General features: G+C 35.9%; 1 protein-coding gene across 3 annotated transcripts in view; it reads left to right on the plus strand.

Moving 5' to 3' along the window:
* Positions 1-19,778, plus strand: part of UBR1 (ubiquitin protein ligase E3 component n-recognin 1) — a 166,934-nt gene that overhangs the window by 37,613 nt on the left and 109,543 nt on the right. For all 3 annotated transcript variants that reach the window (XM_030842844.2, XM_060294402.1, XM_030842843.2), the window contains exons 2-4: positions 988-1,244; positions 3,921-3,999; positions 15,946-16,056. In XM_030842844.2, coding sequence (XP_030698704.1) covers positions 988-1,244; positions 3,921-3,999; positions 15,946-16,056 — 447 coding nt within the window. The remainder of the gene's footprint in view (positions 1-987; positions 1,245-3,920; positions 4,000-15,945; positions 16,057-19,778) is intronic.

The following is a 19,778-nucleotide window of genomic DNA, read 5'->3' on the forward strand; positions in this document are numbered from 1 at the left end:
TACTTTCATCCTACCCGGTTATGCAGGGGTGTTTCTTGTCGTTTCTGGTGTCCGAGGTCTTCTGCTAGTGTTCAGCCGGTGTTCTTTGAGAATTGTTCCATCTGTAGATGTATTCTTGATGCTTTTGTGGAGAGAGATGAACTCCACGTCCTTCTACTCCGCCGCCATCTTGGTTTCTCCTCATTGTTGTCTTAATTTGCGCTTCTCTAATGATTTAATGATGTTGAACATGTTTTCATGTATAAATAAGCATGGCAGAAATGCCATCTGTAACAGTTTCTTTTGAAGAGCAGAAGGTTTTACTTTTGCTGAGGTCCAATTTATCTGTTTTTTTCTTTTATGGTTAGTGCTTTTTGTGTTCTGAAAACTCTGGCACTCATTCATTTTGATCTCTCATTAAACGCTATGGTTCCTTTAAATAATTAAACTACTAGAGAGTAAATCCTAAGAGTTTTTATCACAAGGAAAAACACTTTTTTTTCTATTCATTTAATTTTGTTTCTGTGTGAGATGATAGATGTTCACTAAAACTATTGTGGTGATCATTTCATGATATATGTAAGTCAGATAATTATGCTGTATACCTTAAACTTATAAGTGCTATATGTCAATTATATCTCAATAAAATTGTAAGAAGAAAATAAAATAGTTAAACTACTGGTATGGGGAATACTTTGTCTCTACAGCCTTTGACTGATAATAGAATCTTCACACACCAGGAGTTGACCATTTCAGAAGGGAAGAGTAATTCTCCATCCACTATAGCTGCACTTCTTTTTTCCAGATATCTGTGATATGGGGACAACCACTTATTTCCAAGCCTTTTTTTAAAAAAAAAATCATTTACTTTCCTTTTGTATTGGTGAAGTATAAAGGAAGAATATATTGTAAATCAGTTCCTCTGAAACTACACAATTACTGGTGCCCCTAGATTTTTAAGAAGGAACTTGTAACAAAGTTTAATTTTTGTTTTGTTTTGTTTTTCAGTGGTGGCATCAGCAAATTGATTTTCATACTACTTTCTTGAACCATTTGGCACGATTGGTGCCCGAAATTTATTTTGCTGAAATGGAACCAGACTTGGAAAAGCAGGAGGAGAATATACAAATGTCAATAGTCACTCCACTGGAATGGTACTTATTTGGAGAAGATCCAGATATTTGCTTAGAGAAATTGAAGCACAGTGGAGCATTTCAACTCTGTGGGAAGGTTTTCAAAAGTGGAGAGACAACATATTCTTGTAGGTAAGATTTAGAAATGTACAGGATTGGTTATAATAACAACTTGGTGTTCTGTATGTATTTTATGATGTACCTTTCTTGGTATATTACTATTTATAATATATTTAATTCTACATAATTTACTTTGTTTTATTGTGCACTATAAGTTTGTTTTTGCTAATACAGCTTGTTTTTAAATATATGACTTAAACAGTTCTCTCACTTTTTCTTCCTGTTCTCCAGAAGTATATAAGAGATATATTTTTGCCTTGTTTATAACATAGTCCATACACCCTTATCTGAAACTCTTGGTGCCACATGTATTTCAGAATTCTGAATACTTCCCTAGTGGAGTCAGGTCAGGATCCTGTAATCAAACAGAGCATTTCTGTAAGAAACCTATGACTGTTCACAGCAAGTGGTATAAATAAAGTCTATAGTCCCTTGTCATTTCAGGTCATTTTTCCGCCACCAAGTGAGATTTGGTATCAGAGGGTTGTGGACCTGTAGGAGCATTTGTAATTTAGTTGGATAGAAGAGGCCAGTGGTAAGGAAACTGGAAACAGCTTTAGGCTTTTTTTTTGCCTTTTGTGCGAGAGATTGACTTAACACAGCATGGTAACACAGAGAACTTTTTTATTCTCTACTCCTGCCTGAAACTTTTAACTTTTAGATCTTAACAACACTTTTAGTTTTTTTTTCTTTCTTTTTTTTTTTTTTTGCGGTACGCGGGCCTCTCACTGTTGTGGCTTCTCCTGTTGGGGAGCACAGGCTCCGGATGTGCAGGCTCAGCGACCATGGCTCACGGGCCCAGCCGCTCCGTGGCATGTGGGATCCTCCCGGACCGGGGCACGAACCTGTGTCCCCTGCATCAGCAGGCGGACTCTCAACCACTGCACCACCAGGGAGGCCCTTTTCTTTCTTTTATTAGAGGTTGTTTAGGTTAGGAATGTGAAGTTTTAGATTTTATACAGAGAATTGTTTTTTGCTTCACTGTAATTCTAGGTTTGACTGGTTTATGTATAGTTAACAGTTGTCTAGAACATACTGCTTTTCTTTATTCTCTTCCTTTCTCAGGAAACAGTCAGCTTTAGTATTTTATTTCTATTTTGCTATATGACAGTAAGTTTCATTTATCTTGTTATATATTTTTAGCTGAAGCCTGGTCAATTTCAGCTAAAGCATAGTAGATATTTGTAGACCTCATTTCTCCAAAAGGGTCATGGAGGCATTTTTAATTGTCACAGCTAGGGGAATGGTACTGGCATCTAGTGGGTAGAGACCAGGGTTGCTGCTTAAACATCCTATGGCACACGGACAGTCACCTATATCGCCAGCAAATAATTATTCAGTTCAAAATGTCAGTACTGCTGAGGTTGACAAATCCTGCTCTGAATAGGTTAGTAGATGATATTATATTTTAGAGGCTATTATTAGTCAGTTTTTACTTATTAGCTTATAAAAATTCATTTTTAAAACTGCCGAATTCCATCTCTTCAACTTTTCTAAATAAATATTTTAAAAATTAATTTTGCACTTTGCACTAATATATATTATTGTTAATGTTTCCTTGAAAGTATTAAATAAAATTTTACATTTTAGAAGTTTTTATTAGGAAAGAGATTAAGAGAGATTGAATTTAATTTATTCAGTAAATATTCATTGAATACCTGTTGTGTGCCAGGCACTGATCTACATGCTTGGGACATATCATTATAATAAAATAAATTAAAATCCTTTAATTTATGTTGCTTACATTCTAATGAATTTTGTCTTTAACCAAGCCTCATTTACCAGTGAACAATCAGTGTCTGTAAAATACATTCATAACTGTAATAGGGTAAGATGATGCAGAGAATGAAAAAAAGCTGATGATTTTTCAGAAAACTAATTTTGGTATATGTGCTACCAAATGGAGCACCAGAAAATGAATTTTTTTTGAATTTTATTTATTTTTTATACATCAGGTTCTTACTAGTTATCTATTTTATACATATTAGTGTATATATGTCAATCCCAATTCATCACACCACCCCCACCACCCCCAACTTTCCCCCCTTTGTGTCCATATGTTTGTTCTCTACATCTGTGTCTCTATTTCTGCCTTGCAAACCGGTTCATCTGTACCATTTTTTAGATTCCACATATATGCATTAATATACAATATTTGTTTTTCTCTTTCTGACTTACTTCACTCTGTATGACAGTCTCTAGGTCCATCCGTGTCTCTACAAATGACCCAATTTCGTTCCTTTTTATGGCTGAGTAATATTCCACTGTATATATGTACCACAACGTCTTTATCCATTCGTCTGTCGATGGGCGTTTAGGTTGCTTCCATGACCTGGCTATTGAAAATAGTGCTTCAGTGAACATTGGGGTGCACGTGTCTTTTTGACTTGAAAGTCTTTATTGAATTTGTTAACAATACTGCTTCTGTTTTATGTATTGGTTTTTTGGCCACAAGGCATGTGGGAATCTTAGCTCCCCGATCAGGGATTGAACCCACACCCCCTGCCTTGGAAGGTGAAGTCTTAACCACTGGACTGCCAGGGAAGTCCCTGGAATTCAGTTTTTAAAGTATTTTCATAATCAGTTTGTGCATGATATAGGAAATTCATTCACATTATTTTATAGTCATACCTTGAGCATCAGCAGGAGTCATGTAAATTTTGGAGTCTGATTTTTAATCTTTTTCAGGGACTGTGCAATTGATCCAACATGTGTACTCTGTATGGACTGCTTCCAGAATAGTGTTCATAAAAATCATCGTTACAAGGTATGAAAATAGATGCCTAGAATCTCTAGATTGGCAGGAGTCTGATGGCCAGCTAGTCCAAATTCCTGACTAGTACTTGAGTTCCTGCTGTAACAGACCTGATTTGTGAACCTTTAGCTCTGGTTAAACATATCATGTGATAAGACATCTACTACTTCAAGATGCAGCTCCTTACAATTTTTTAATTTTTGAGATACATCATTTTTATGCAGAAGATTGTATAAAGCATATGAACAGCTTAAAGAATAACTATAAAATGAACACCTGTGTAACCACTACTTAGGTCAAGAAATGAGACATTTCCAGCTCTCAGTGGCCTCCCATTTGTTCCTTCTGGATCACCATCCTTCTCTCCTCCTTTGTGATAACCTCTCTCTCCTGTGTTTTGTGATAATGGTTTCCTTGATTTCCCTTTTAGCTTATCACCCAAATCATATTGAATGGTTCTGTTTTTGAATTCTGTACAGATGGAGTCATTCTGTATCTTTTTCTTGTTGAGTAGCTTTCACTCGGCATTAAGTATATACTTATATATATATACGCATATATATATTTTGTCCATTTACCTCATAGGGTTTAATAATCCATATTGTCTTTATTCATTGTATTGTATATAGATATGTAGATTGTTTCCAATTTGGGACTGTTATTGTATTAAAACAATTCTGCTGTGGACATTCTTATTTGTGTATTTTGGTACACATGTACAGGAGTTTATCCAGGGTATATATCTGGAATAGAATTGCTGAGTTCTAGGGTATATCTTAAGTCATAGTAGATAGTGTTTTCCAAAGTGGTTATACCAACACACACTTACAAGATTTGGTGTTGCTAGTCTTTTAAATTTTAGCCAGTTTGGTGGGTATATAATGGTATCACATGGTGGTCTTAGTTTAATTTTCTTAATTAGTAGTGAGGTTGAGGGATTTGCCTCTCCTGTGACATCTTCAGACAACTTTGTTATTTTGAGCTTAAATGTATTTTTCAAGTAACAGTATTGGTTCTGTGCTCTGGGCTTGGGCAGATATAATAATTGATGTTTCTCTTTGTACATATAATATGCCGAAGGTCCCATGTAAATGTAAATAACATCTTAAAGTTATGTAGACTATTTCTTCCATAGAGCTGAAAGTGTGGTTCATGTTTTTAGACTGGCTTCAACATTAGTGCTTCTATCTCAGGAAATGATAAGCTATAGATATATGTTATATATATATATGTATTTTTATTATTGTGCAAAAGAAAAAACATGAGGAGCCTATCATATAGTGTGGTTAAAATGTTTTCCTAACATTGCAAAGCTAATCAGTGATGGAATTTACAAAGTTGATCATTGGTTAATTTCATATTTCCCAGTCGTCTCCATTTATTATAGTTTTTTCCTTATGTTGGAGAACTCAAGAAAGGATGCCAGAAGTAGAGACAATGAGGAAGTTGTTAATTTCTTCTTAGTTTTACTCTGGGATGTTAAGGGGGAGAGATGCTGAAGTCTCAAGGCCAGAGTTTTCCAGTTGCCAAACTTTGGGATTTTGTGGTCCAGTACAATTTCACAAGACTTGGGTAAGACATAGGGTTTTCAAATTTTTATTTGGCTAGGGAAGTTCAATTTTAATTTTAAAAAGAGCACATGAACAGCAACCAAAAAATACCTACCATCTCCTATCATTTTATGAATTTAATTCCAAGAAAGTAGGATAATCTCAGACTAAAGAGCAGGTCTTTAGATTGCATACATGTAGCTCTGTTAAAGAGCTCATCACATTCCTTATTCCTTCCTTTTCTGATTTTCCGTGGACTGGTAAAACTTGTCTGTTAAATTTTAGGAACTTCTTCACTAAGCTACCTTCGAGTATTGAAAGTTTACCAGTCTACACTGCCACCACAAAGCACTCTTTTATGAAGCATGCTTAGGTTTATCATCTTTAGGTTTTTGCAGAGCTCTTCTTGTAGAGGGTGCGTACACAGCTTACTCAGGAACCCTTGAGTTTTCAGAAGGATGGGCTGTTATGTAACTAATAAAAAATTATGTTCATAAGCTTTTAAAAATATTACCCTTCAAAAGTGAGTGTGAAGAGAACAGAAGACTTTTGGTGGGAGAATAATTTGGTAGAGTCTTTCTGGAATACCTATTATGTGTGGTGAAATTTTTAAAGAAAAGTGAGGGAATGACTAATAAATACAATTCACGTAATAGTAACCTCCAGGGCAAGTGGATGATCACAGAGGGAACATCAACAGTATTAATATTCTCTTGTGTTAGATGCTGGATCATTTTATTATTATACTTTGTAACTTGCCTATACATTGTGTATATTCTTTTTATAATAAAAAACATAATAAAAGAAAAAATGAAGCCATTTAAAAAAAAGATGAGAAGAAATAAGAAGGGATCTGTGTTGCTGCAGAGAAGGGGAAGAAAAGAATAACGATGGGGATGCAGACCCAAGATCAGGTACTATGTGAAGAAAGCACCAAGAAAAACCTTTTGTCACAGAATAGCACAGAACAACTTTTGCAGTCCCCGGCACCACAGAGGAAGTGGGGCTGCTGCATGGAGATGGCATGGCAACTCTGTCCAGACCTGCTCCACCATGTCCAAGTTTTCCTTTAAAGTCACGCTGCTGTCTGCCTTACGGAGTACTCAGTGTTCCCAAAAGTACACCTTTTACAGTAGTCTTAAAGTCTGCAGCAGAAGAATGTAAAGTTCCTGCAGTGACATGTGCAGTTATTACCAACGATGAAATAGGAATAAATCCTGCACTGCTGGAAATGTTTTTCTGAAGCATGGTTCAGAACTGCGAATTAGGGAGTTCTCTGGTGGTCTAGTGGTTAGGACTCAGTGCTTTCACTGCTATGGCCCGAGTTCAGTCCCTGGTTAGGGAACTGAGATCCTGCAAGCCACACAGTGCGGCCAAAAAAAGAACTTTGAATTATTCTTAGAGATCGTGTTGGAAGTTCTGCTACTTGGAACATACGATTACCTTTCAGAATAAATATTGGTATTGTTGTTGTAAAATTGAAATCAGGCATTTAAAATACTGTGAAAACACCAATAGTTGATGAAATAATGAAAGGTGACTCTCCATCCCTTCTTGTTATTCACACTCTTCATGTGAAGAGAGAATGCTTCTGCGTTGTGGGTGTTATCACCACAGAAGATCATAGTTCTATCATTGCTACCTCACAACACACACAGGTGTTTCATTTGGGGTAAATGGATTACCCAACTGTGTTTTATAACTGGAGGATGCTTCTGATAATTCTTTCTGAGAACATTTGGAAAATTAAAATTTATTGAGTCTTCCTATTTGTCTTTGAGTTAAACATTTAAAAAGGATTGCTGTTTGCTTGATAGCACCTGACTTGCAGACACAAAAATAGTTCGTCTTGATTATATATTGTTTATGATAAAAAATCATATCAATGAATACTTAACTATCTTAACTTTTTATTGTTTTTTTAAAAATTTTATTTTTGGCTGCATTGGGTCTTTGTTGCTGTGCGTGGGCTTGCTCTAGTTGCAGTGAGTGGGGGCTGCTCTTTGTTGTGGTGCGTGGGCTTCTCATTGCAGTGGCTTCTCTTGTTGCGGAGCACGGGCTCTAGGTGCGCAGGCTTCAGTAGTTGTGGCTCGCAGGCTGTAGAGCGCAGGCTCAGTAGTTGTGGTGCGTGGGCTTAGTTGCTCTGCAGCATGTGGGATCTTCCCGGACCAGGGCTCGAACCCATGTCCCCTGCATTGGCAGGCGGATTCTTAACCACTGCGCCACCAGGGAAGCCCTGTTGAGGTTGTTTTTAAGTGTCAAACTTCATGTGTTCATATAAATTTTAATTTAATACCAAAGAGCCAAAAATTGAATTTTCCCTTATGTGTAAAACTTATATCCCATTCCAAAGAGTTTTCTCTGTGATCTTGCACAATCCAAGATGAGAATTGAAAGTAAAGTAGAGGCATAAAAAACAAGAAACAAAACAAAACAAAAACCTTTTGAGAACAGGAAAATAACAGATAAAAATTGGAGCTTTTTGTTCTGCTGTGTGTAATGTGACCCTTCTTTGTGATATCCAGCTTTTCAGTAGTGTATCCCTTAAAAAAAGCTACAGTAAGATAAATAAGGTCTGAGGATCTAATGTATTTAACATGGTGACTATAGTTGATAACACTGTATTATTGTATGATTGAAATTTGCTTAGAGAGTAGAACTTAAACATTCTTACATACACACAAAAAGGTAACCATGAAACAAGAAAGAATATACTGAAGTACTATCTTTAAAAAAACTTTCAGTAAGCCTCTGCATTTTTATCCTCAAAATAAAAACACCCACTGTTTAAGATTATTATTATTATTTTTTTGGCTGCACCACGTGGTATGTGGGATCTTAGTTCCCCGACCAGGGATCGAATCTGTGCCCCCTGCAATGGAAACATGGAGTCTTAACCACTGTACTGCCAGGGAAGTCCCAAAGATTATTTTTAACTCCATAAATGTTTCCTTTTTGTTGTTAAATGAGAATAGTGAGTTACAAAAATAGTATATTCATACAGCTGTTTCCTCTAATCAGAAAAAAACAGTTTTCAAATGAAGCTTACAGAGTTGTAAAAGGAAGAATAAAATTCTCATGTTATACTTTTAAATGGAAAAAGCACAATATGTATAATTATGCATTCAATTTTTGGATTCAATTTTGCATTCAATTATGTTTCTTTTAGAACTTATTGGGTATATAATATTAAACCATAATATATTTTAACTGCTTACCTATTGGAGAATTTGTTCAGGTTTCAGTTTTTTTTAATTGTAAGCAATATTGCTATAAATATCTTTATATGTAAATCATTTTTCTATATGTAAGATTATTTTTTAGGCTAGGTTCTCAGAAGTGGAATTACTGGATTAAAAAATAGAGACCTTTCAGAGAATAAAAAGACAAGCCACAGACTGGGTGGAAGGCTTTGCAAAACATGTATCTGATAAAGGATTGTTATCCACTATATACAAAAAACTCTTAAAACTCAACAGTAAGAAAATGAACAACTCAGCTTTAAAAATGGGCAAAAGATCTGAAACAGACACTTCACCAAGAAGATACGTAAATGGCAATAAGCACACAAAAAGATGCAAAACATCATATGTCATTAGAGAATTACAAATTAAAACCATAGTGAGATACCACTACATACCTATTAGAATGGCAGAAATCCAAAATATTGACAATACCAAATGCTGGTGAGGATGTGGAGGAACAGGAACTCCTATTCATTGCTGGGTTGGGAATGCAAAACGATACAGCCACTTTGGAAGACAGTTTGGCAGTTTCTTATAGAAATAAATACACTGTAACCATATAATCCAGCAATCATGCTCCTTGGTATTTACCCAAATGAATTGAAAACTTATATCCACAAAAAACACACAAAAAACCTGCACAGAAATGTTTATGGCAGTTTTATTCATATTTGCTGAAACTTGGATGCAACCAAGATGTCTTTCAGTTGGTGAATGGGTGAAAAAACTTTGGTACGTTGATACAATGGAATTTTTAAAAAATGTTTTATTTATTTATTTTATTTTTATTTTTGGCTGCGTTGGGTCTTCGTTGCTGTGCGCAGGCTTTCTTTAGTTCCAGCGAGTGGGGGCTACTCTTCGTTGTGGTGCACGGACTTCTCAGTGTGGTGGCTTCTCTTGTTGCGGAGCATGGGCTATAGGGCACACGGGCTTCAGTAGTTGTGGCACACGGGCTCAGTAGTTGTGGCTCACGGGCTGTAGAGTGCAGGCTCAGTAGTTGTGGCACACAGGCTTGGTTGCTCCACGGCACGTGGGATCTTCCTGGACCAGGGCTCGAACCTGTGTCCCCTGCATTGGCAGGCAGAATCTTAACCACTGCGCCCACCACCAGGGAAGTCCTACAATGGAATATTATTCAGTGCTAAAAAGAAATGATCTATCAAGCTATGAAAAGATATGGCAGGACCTTAAATGCATGTTTCTAAATGAAAGAAGCCATTGTGAAAAGGCTATATACTGTATGGTTCCAGCTGTATGACATTCTGGAAAAGGCAGCACTATGGAGACAGTAAGAAGATCAGTGGATGCTGAGGCTGGGAGATGATGGTGGGAGGGATAGAGGGATGAATAGGTGGAGTACAGGGAATTTTTAGTGCAGTAAAACTACCCTGTGTGATACTGTAGTGGTGTATATACGTCATTATACATTTGTCAAGACCCCCAAAATGTACAACACAAAGAGAGAACCCAAATGTAAATTATGGACTTTAGTTAATGTATCAGGGACTTACTTCCCTGGTGGCACAGTGGTTAAGAATCTGCCTGCCAATGCAGGGGACACGGGTTCAAGCCCTGGTCCCAGAAGATCCCACATGGCACAGATCAACTAAGCCCGTGTGCCACAACTACTGAGCCCATGTGCCTAGAACCTGTGCTCCGCGACAAGAGAAGTCACTGCAGTGAAAAGCCCGCGTGCAGCAACTAAGAGTCAAAGCAGCCAAATATAAATTACTTAATTTAAAAAAAATAATGTATCAACATTGACTCCTCAATTGCAACAAATGTGCCACACTATTGCAAGATGTTCATAATAGGGGAAACTGTGGGTAGGGAAAAGGAGGGATATATGAGAACTCAGTATTTTCTGAGGTATAAAAATAACGATCAGGGTCTATTTTAACAGCCTGCTATAATCCTACATGATGAGAATTTGTATTCATATATTATCTTTGAAACACAACATTAAAAAAAATAATTTAGGCAATGCAATAAAACTTACCTTTTAAAAATTCAAATAATACAAAAGAATACAAATAAAAATTTTTGTTGCCTTTCTGTCCCATCATACTTTCTTTGTTAAACTGAACACAATTTAGTGCACATCCTTACAGATCTTTATGCATGTACACTCATATATATATTTATATGTTTAGGAGGATGTTTGTGTGTGTACAAATGGGATCCTACTATATATTTTGTTTTGCAACTTTTTTTTTTGGCCATGCTGCACAGTTTGCAGGATCTCAGTTCCCCGACCAGGGATTGAACCTGGGCCACAGCAGTGAAAGCCTGGAATCCTAACCACTAGGTCACCAGGGAACTCCCTGCAACTTGATTTTAACTTAATATATCATGGAGATAATTCTGTGTTGATATATATAATAACTCTTGCCTTATTTAATTGCTGCATGTATTCCTTTGTGGGAATATGTCATCAAATATTTAACCCATCACCCTTTTCTAGATAATTACACTGTTTCCAGCTTTCACTGATCAACAAATAATGGAACATACACATATACCTTTGTTTTAATATAAACCAGTGTATATATTAAAGAATGCTTGAGACTAGATTCTTAGAGGTAGATTTTCTGGATTGAAGGGTACATGCATTTAAAATTTTCATAGATTTTGCCAAATGTTTTTCCTGAATTGCTGTGTCAATTTACAGTCCCATTAAAAGGATATGAGGGGCTTCCCTGGTGGCGCAGTGGTTAAGAATCCACCTGCCAATGCAGGGGACATGGGTTCGAGCCCTGGTCTGGGAAGATCCCACATGCTACGGAGCAACCAAGCCCACGCACCACAACTACTGAGCCTGCACTCTAGAGCTCGCTTGCCACAACTGCTGAAGCCCGCGCGCCTAGAGCCTGTGCTCCACAACAAGAGAAGCCACTGCAATGAGAAGCCCGTGCACTGCAACGAAGAGTAGCCCCCACTCGCCACAACCAGAGGGAGCCTGCGCACAGCAACAAAGACCCAACACAGCCAAAAATAAAAATAAAAAAAGGATATGAGAATGTTCTTTATCTACATCCCCAAAGTTTATTTAGTCAGTCTTTTTACTTTTTGCCAATCCGTTAGTCAAATAATCTCATTTTAATTTGCATTTCTATTACTAGTATTAACATCTTTTCATTTTTTAATTGTATGTTTAATTTCTTCTGTGTATTGCCTGTTTTTATCCTTAATTTTTCTTTTGCCTTTTTCTTACTGTTATATACGTTACAAATATTTTCTCTTACTATGCTTGTCTTTAATAATTTTTAAAGTCAGATTTTTTTGAGATATAATTTATATACAATAAAATCTACCCTTGTAAGTGTAGTTCCATGAGTTTTCACAGACATACAGTTCAGTAACCACCACAATAATCAATATATAAAACATATCATTCCCAGAAGTTCTCCCGTTTGCAGGCAGTCCTCTTGCCCACTTACCCCAGCTCCTGGCAGTCACTGATCAGTTTTCTGTCCCTATAGTTTTGGCTTTTCCAAATGTCATATAAGTGAAATCTATATATAGTATGTAGTGTTTCCTATCTGGTTATATTCACTTAGCATAGTGCCTTTGAGATCCTCTCATGTCTCAGCAGTTTGTTCCTTTTTATTGCTGAGTAGTATGCCGTTGTATGGATATGCCACAATATATTACCTGTTCATCAGTTGATGAATATTTGTCTTGTTTCCAGCTTTTAAATAAAGCTGTTACAAACATTCAAGTACATGTCTTTGTGTGGGCATTTGTTTTAATTTTTCTTGGGTAACCTCAGGGTGATATTGCTGGATTATAAATTAAGTGTATTTTTTGACTGTATAAAATCTATTTTCTGTCTTTTAAACTTGATATATACTATCATTTGCCTTACTGACATTTTAATTTATATGTTGTCAAATTTGCCAGATTTTTTTTTTTAATGCTTCTGGATTTTGTGCCTTGCTTCCATGGCATTCCCTATACTAAGGTTATGCTTTTACTTTCATTTGAAACAACTACATTTTTAGTAATCATGGATGAGTCTAGCATTCTTCAGTATATAAAATTGATTTGTATATTCTGATTTCTTTTGTTACTATTGTTCTAGTGATAATGTTTGTACTAATAATTTTTATAATGCCTTTAGTTCCTTTTTACTCCCTTATGTAACTTTTTATTATCTAGTCTGTCAGTTTTAATGCTATCTTTGACTCCCTCCTATTACCTATTTAATAGTTGATAATCTTATGTTGCCTTCTCTTTCCCTTCTCCCACTTTTTAGTTGTAGTCTTTCTGATTGTGAGATCATATAATGTTTACATTCTTCTATCCATGTATCTTTCAACACCTTGATTTGTTCTTAGCGCTACAATTAAATACATAAAATGTTCGCCATTTGTCCTTTTTCTGAAGTTCCCCAGTCACTGCTTGGTCAGCTGAAGTGCATCCTCTAGGGGTCAGTAAACTACAGTTTGTGGGTCAAATCTGGCTCACCATCTGTTTTTGTATTGCCTGCAAGCTAAGCTTGGTTTTTATTCTTTTCTTCTTTTTTTTTTTTCTTTTGGCTGTACCGCAAGGCATGCGGAATCTTAGTTCCCCAACCAGGTATCAAACCTGTGCCCCCTGAAGTGGAAGCGCAGAGTCTTAACCTCTGGACCTCCAGGGAAGTCCCTTAGCTTGGTTTTTATATTTTCAGATGGTTGGGAAAAAAGATGAGAAGAATAATATTTCATGATAAATGAAAATTATATGAAATTAAAATTTCAGTGCCTATAAATAAAGTCTCATTGGAATGTGGCTATGCTGGTTCATTTATTTATTGTCTGTGGCTGATGCTTCACTGCCAGAGCAGAATAGAGTAATTCAACAGAGATTCCATGGCCTGCAAAGACTAAAATATTTACTGTCTGTTCCTTTACACAGGAAGTTTGCTGATCACTGCTCAGGTAGATTTCTCAGGAAGGTCGCATGTATACTGTGTTTCTTAAGTTCTGACATGTTCAAAATTATATTATAGCTCGGCTGTAGACAGTATTCTTGGTTTGCAGTTTCTTTCCTTGAAAATGCCGCTCTGCTGTTGTCTTGCTTTATGTGTTGTTATTGAGAAGTCTGATGCCAGTCTAATTTTCTTGTGATTATGTTATTTCATCTTTTTGCCTAGGGCCTCAGGACTTTTATCTTTAAAATCCAGTAGTTTTAGGAGGGTATACTTTGGAGTTGATCATACTGAGTGAGTTTTCTCTTAGTCACTTTTGGCCATTTGATTGTGTAGATTCAGGTCTTTTATTTCCAGGAAGTTTTCTTAGATTACAGTTTTAAATATTACCTCTGTTCCATTGTTTTGATTTTTCTTTGGTGATTCCAGTTATACTCATCTGCCTCTATTAGGCCTATCTTCTATTTCAACCACTTTTTCTCTGACCCTGTATTTCTTTACTTCATCTTATTTTCATTCTCTTGTTTTCCTGCTTTGTTTCAATGCTATTTATTAACTTTTCATTTGAGTCTATCATCTTGTAATTTAAAAAAATTCATTTCTGATATGATATCGTTTTCTTCCTGGTTTTTCCCCTTAGTTCACTCGAGTCTCATTTTATTTATTCCTATTTCTTTGTCCGTTTCTGTTCTTAGTTCTTATATTTATGATTAAAGGTGTTTAGTCTGATTAAGGGTTTTTAATGCTTGTTTGAGGCTGTGTAATTCAGTTTGGAGCATTGTATAGTTTTCTCCAGCTTCATAATTGGGTTTTGGCTCTTATTTGCATTTTTTGGCTTTTTTTTTTGCAATAGTTTTGTGTGGATATGGTGTACTTCTTTCTGTTCTTTTTCATTTCATGGATAGGTTTACAAGTGCTCTCTTCTGTCAGTTCTACCCTCTTCTCTGTTTTTGTTTTTTTTTTTTGCGGTACGCGAGCCTCTCACTGTTGTGCTCTCTCCCGTTGCGGAGCACAGGCTCCGGACGCGCAGGCTCAGCGGCCATGGCTCACGGGCCCAGCAGCTCCGTGGCATGTGGGATCTTCCCAGACCGGGGCATGAACCTGTGTCCCCTGCATCGGCAGGCGGACTCTCAACCACTGCGCCACCAGGGAAGCCCCTAACTTATTTTATAGATGATATTGGTGATGGTGGTGAGGTGAGGGGAGGGTTTGGCATGTCTTGTTTCTCTCTTGTTTCATAGGATCCTTAAATTTTCTTTCTTATTTACTTCTTTCATTTACTGCCCCATCTATAATGGGTTACCACCTTTTTTAATGTATTTGATTTTCCTCCAAAAGTAATGCTTTTCTGAGGTGGCCACTTCTGGTCCTGTTTACTTTCAGTCTCTTTCCCTGTGAACCACCAAGTCCTCACCTGTGTTCAGTATTTGTCCCTTGGCATTGGGCTTTCTCTTCTGGAGTGTGATTTTGTTTGTGCTTGATCTAAGTCGTTTGTACCCCTCTGTTCTCTTTCATGGGGTCACTTAAGCTTCCCTCTCGTATTGTCTGTAACCACAGGCTTGAAGTGATAGGCAACAGGAACTCTGATAAAGCAAGTCATTTGAAGGTTGTGGTATTTATTTTTTGTCTCCTAGTAATCTTGCAGACATGAGTCATGTGTGGCTTTATTTGTTCTCCTTGTTAATTGTATGCTTTGGAGGGGGGAGATTTGGGGAAGATTCAAATTCAGGTCATTGTCATCCTTCTCTATCTAAATTAGGATATTTTAGATAATTTTTTTTTTTTTACAGGAACCCTCACAGGGACAATGTTGTGAATAAGTTTTAGTTGCTGTGGAACATCAGTATAGATGAAAATACTTTATACATGTCTTAAGTACTTACACAAGTATCATTATAATGATTTTTAAGAAGTTTGTTTAATCATAAAATCTACTGAAGCATTCTGGGTGAAGTATAGATTATTTTTTGCACACGTCACAACCTGTTCTCCATTAGTACAAAGTTTAAAAACTGTTATTTAAAAACTTTGAATATGTTTCAAAAATATCAATTTTGAAGGTTCAGTTTTGTTGTGATTAAGGATTTTTTTTGGTTAACTAATCAAAATATTTTTTGATATATATCTATAACATTAAAGGCAATTAAGGTTGAAATAGAGGGAAACATTTATTATTTGAGTCATCTTTATCATTCTTCTTTGCTTTGTGATATGTTTTGAAATTAAGACATACTCATTTTTCATTTATCAGATGCATACTTCTACTGGAGGAGGATTTTGTGACTGTGGAGACACAGAAGCATGGAAAACTGGCCCTTTTTGTATAAGTCATGAACCTGGAAGAGCAGGTACCACAAAAGAGGTAAGAATATTGCTATTTTTTTAATTGCTAACTATTTTAAGGTTGATGAAATTAAATAGACATAAATGTTATGTGTATGGGTTAAGCCGAATTCCATTGATAATCCTGATTTTTATGTTCTAATATTTAAATGTAAGGAGTTTTATTTGACTCTAGAGAATTTAAGTGTTTGATAATTATATTCCATATTTCTCTAAAGAAGGAATGAATTTACAATGAAAAGATGAACTTAGAATACTTTTTTGTTAAGCAATTTGATGAGTAAACAATATATTAACCTAAAAGAGCAAATGGAAGTAGTTATTAATAGATAGGAGAATATAATGAATTAGAAAACAGTAGAATTGACACATAAATCCATAATTGCTTTTCTTAAAGAAAAAAACGTCAGCAAACTGATTGTCCACTATACGTCCTAATCAAGAAAAAAAACTGCGAGCAAGCCCAGATGTAGACCGTTAAAAAGGAATGGGAAAATAACCATAGAACTACAGATACAGAAGGATTGTAAAAGGCTCCTTATATGACTCTGAACAAATACATTTGAAAATAGATTCTTCTTTTATCAGACAGTATTAAGTGCCATAATTTATTCAAAAACATAGAAAACTTGAATAGGCAGTAACCATTGAAGAAATTTAGAAAATTGTCACATGAAAGTACTTCCTAAAAAATGCCATGCTCTAATAGTTTTACAGAGGAATCCTTTTCAAAACTTAAGGAATAAATAGTTTTTGTACTCTTTAAACTGTTCCTGATAACTATAGCATTGAATACCCTTAGGGTATATATTTTGATCTCTTAAGTACCATTTCCCACTAAAAGAAATCAGGGCTTTTTGTAAAACTGCCTGATTCCACATGTGTGTTAGGGAATAGATAAGGTAGGCTTGTGAGGATGGGTTTGTGTCAAAACCTAAAACCCAGTTTGAAAAGGCTCCCACTGACCTGAGTTGGACAATTGGGGCATCAGAAAAACAATAATAAATAACCACTATGATTGATTGAATCATACTTAATATATAAAAATCCATGAGTTTCTAATAATGAAACTTACATAAGAACTAAATAGAATAAAACTTGTTTGTTGCCATGCAGTGGTTATTGTATCATTTCCTTACTCTAAAAACTGGTAATTGAAGGGAATGGACTAAACGTTTATTCTACCTTTACAACAGGAATTGTATTTCATTGTAAGCAAGTATCTCCAGTTCATGAGGTAAAGCTCTTCTTTCTACAGGAATGCTAGCTAATAGAGAAGGAATAATAGAATTAGAAAAATCAACATTTTGCAAACCCTAAGGAAATATTTGATTTAGACAAAGATCATTAATGGATGCTAAAACCCTTAAAACTTGAATTGATGAGGAACAATATGGGCATGGTTCTGAATTACCATCTCATAGATTACTTGCTAGTCATAAGGGAAAAAACAAAACTGTACAGTGAGGCGGGCAGGGGAGGGCATCATACTGTTGTCACCTGAAACCAGTCATCAGTATTAGCATCATCATGAATATTGGGTTGATATGGCATAATGAGCCTCCTCGTATGATGTAAAATACAGTACATAGTTTAACATCTGAAAATCAGTTAATGTAATACTATATAAATAGAATAAAAAACAAAGCCACATGATCATTTCTGTAGATGCAGCAAAAGCTTTTGACTAAATCCAACACACTTTCATGATAAGAAGACTTAAACTTATAGGGACTTCCCTGGTGGCACAGTGGTTAAGAATCGCCTGCCAGTGCAGGGGACACGGGTTGGAGCCCTGGTCTGGGAAGATCCCACCTGCTGTGGAGCAGCTAAGCCTGTGTGCCACAACTACCGAGCCTGCGCTCTAGAGCCCGCGAGCCACAACTACTGAGCCCACGTACCATAACTACTGAAGCCTGCATGCCTAGAGCCCGTGCTCTACAACAAGAGAAGCCATCGCAATGAGAAGCCCGCGTACCGCAACGAAGAGTAGCCCCCGCTTGCCTCAACTAGAGAAAGCCCGCACACAGCAACAAAGACCCAACGCAGCCAAAAATAAATGAATAAATAAATAAATAAATTTTAAAAAAGACGTAAACTTATAATAGAAGAGAACTTCCTTAACCTGATAGAGGGCATTTATGAAAAACTCACAACTATAATTATATTGTATACTTTCCCCCTAAGATCAGGAATAAGGCAGATTCTGCTTTTGCCACAGAGCATATCCATTCAATATTGTAGTGGAGGTTCTAGCTGGGGCAGTTAGGCAAGAAAAAGAAATAAAAAGCACCCAGATTGGAAAGGAAGAAGTAAAACTAGCTCTGTTTGCAGATGACATGATTTTGTATATAGAAAATCCTAAGGAATCCACTAAAACGTTATTAGAACTAATAAATTCAGCACAGTTGCAGGATATGAGATAATTATACAAAATTACTTGTGTCTATGCATTAGTAATGAACAATACAAAAATGAAATTAAGAAAAAAGAAGTACAAAATTTATTTAATTTGAGAAGATATATGCACCCTTAATGTTCATTGCAGCATTATTTACAATAGCCAAGATATGGAATCAACCTGAGTGCCCATCAATAGCTGAATGGATAAAGAAGATGTGGTGTGTCTGTGTAAATATACACACATACACAAAATGGAATATTACTCAGCCATAAAAAATGAAATATTGCCATTTGAGACAAAATGGATAGACCTAGAGGGTGTTATGCTAAGTGAAATAAATCAGACAAAGACAAATACTGTATGATTTCACTTATATGTGGAATCTAAAGAACAAAACAAATGAACAAACATAACAAAACAGAAACAGAGTCACAGATACAGAGAACAAGTGTTTGCCAGAGGGGATGGAGTTAGGGGGAGGAAAAAAATAGGTGAGGGAGGTTAAGAGGTACAAACTTTCCGTTACAAAATAGGTTATGGGTATGAAGTGTACAGTGTGGGGAGTATAGTCAGTAATTATATAGTATCTTTGTATGGTGATAGATGGTGACTAGACTTACAGTGACCATTTTGAAATGGTGACCATTTATTATCAAATATATATCAGATCACTATGTTGTATACCAGGAACTAACATAGTATTATAGGTCAACTATACTTCAAAAACAAACAAATAAATTCATAGAAAAAGAGATCAGATTTGTGGTATCAGAGGCAGGTGGTGGGAGGAGGGGGAATTGGATGAAGGTGGTCAAAAAAGTATAAACTTCTAAGATAAATAAGTACTGGGGTATAATGTACACCATGATTAAAATAATTAACACTGCTGTGTGTTATATGTGAAAGTTGTTAAGAGAGTAAACTCTGAGTTCCCACCACAAGGAAAAAATATTTTTTCTTTTATTTTGTATCTATATGACTTGATGGATGTTGACTAAACTTATTGTGGTAATCATTTCATGATGTATTTAAGTCATATCATTATCCTGTACACCTTCAACTTATACAGTGCTATGACAATTATATCTCAAAACTGGAAGAAAAAATATAAAAAGAAATAGATTCTAATGTTGTTTATGTAAAACAATAAATTCAAATGGACTCTTCTGATTGAATTTGGATAAATTTTAATTAAAGAGGAACATTTTGGGACTGAGGCTTTGTCCAGTTATAAAGATTTGCACAGAAATCATGTAACAAATAATTGGGCATGGCATAAACTGTCTTGTTTTAACAAGACAATTTTTGGCAAACCTAAATATTTTCACAAGAATATA

This window comes from Globicephala melas, chromosome 2 (genome assembly GCF_963455315.2).
Source record: "Globicephala melas chromosome 2, mGloMel1.2, whole genome shotgun sequence".
NCBI classification, from domain to species: domain Eukaryota; kingdom Metazoa; phylum Chordata; class Mammalia; order Artiodactyla; family Delphinidae; genus Globicephala; species Globicephala melas.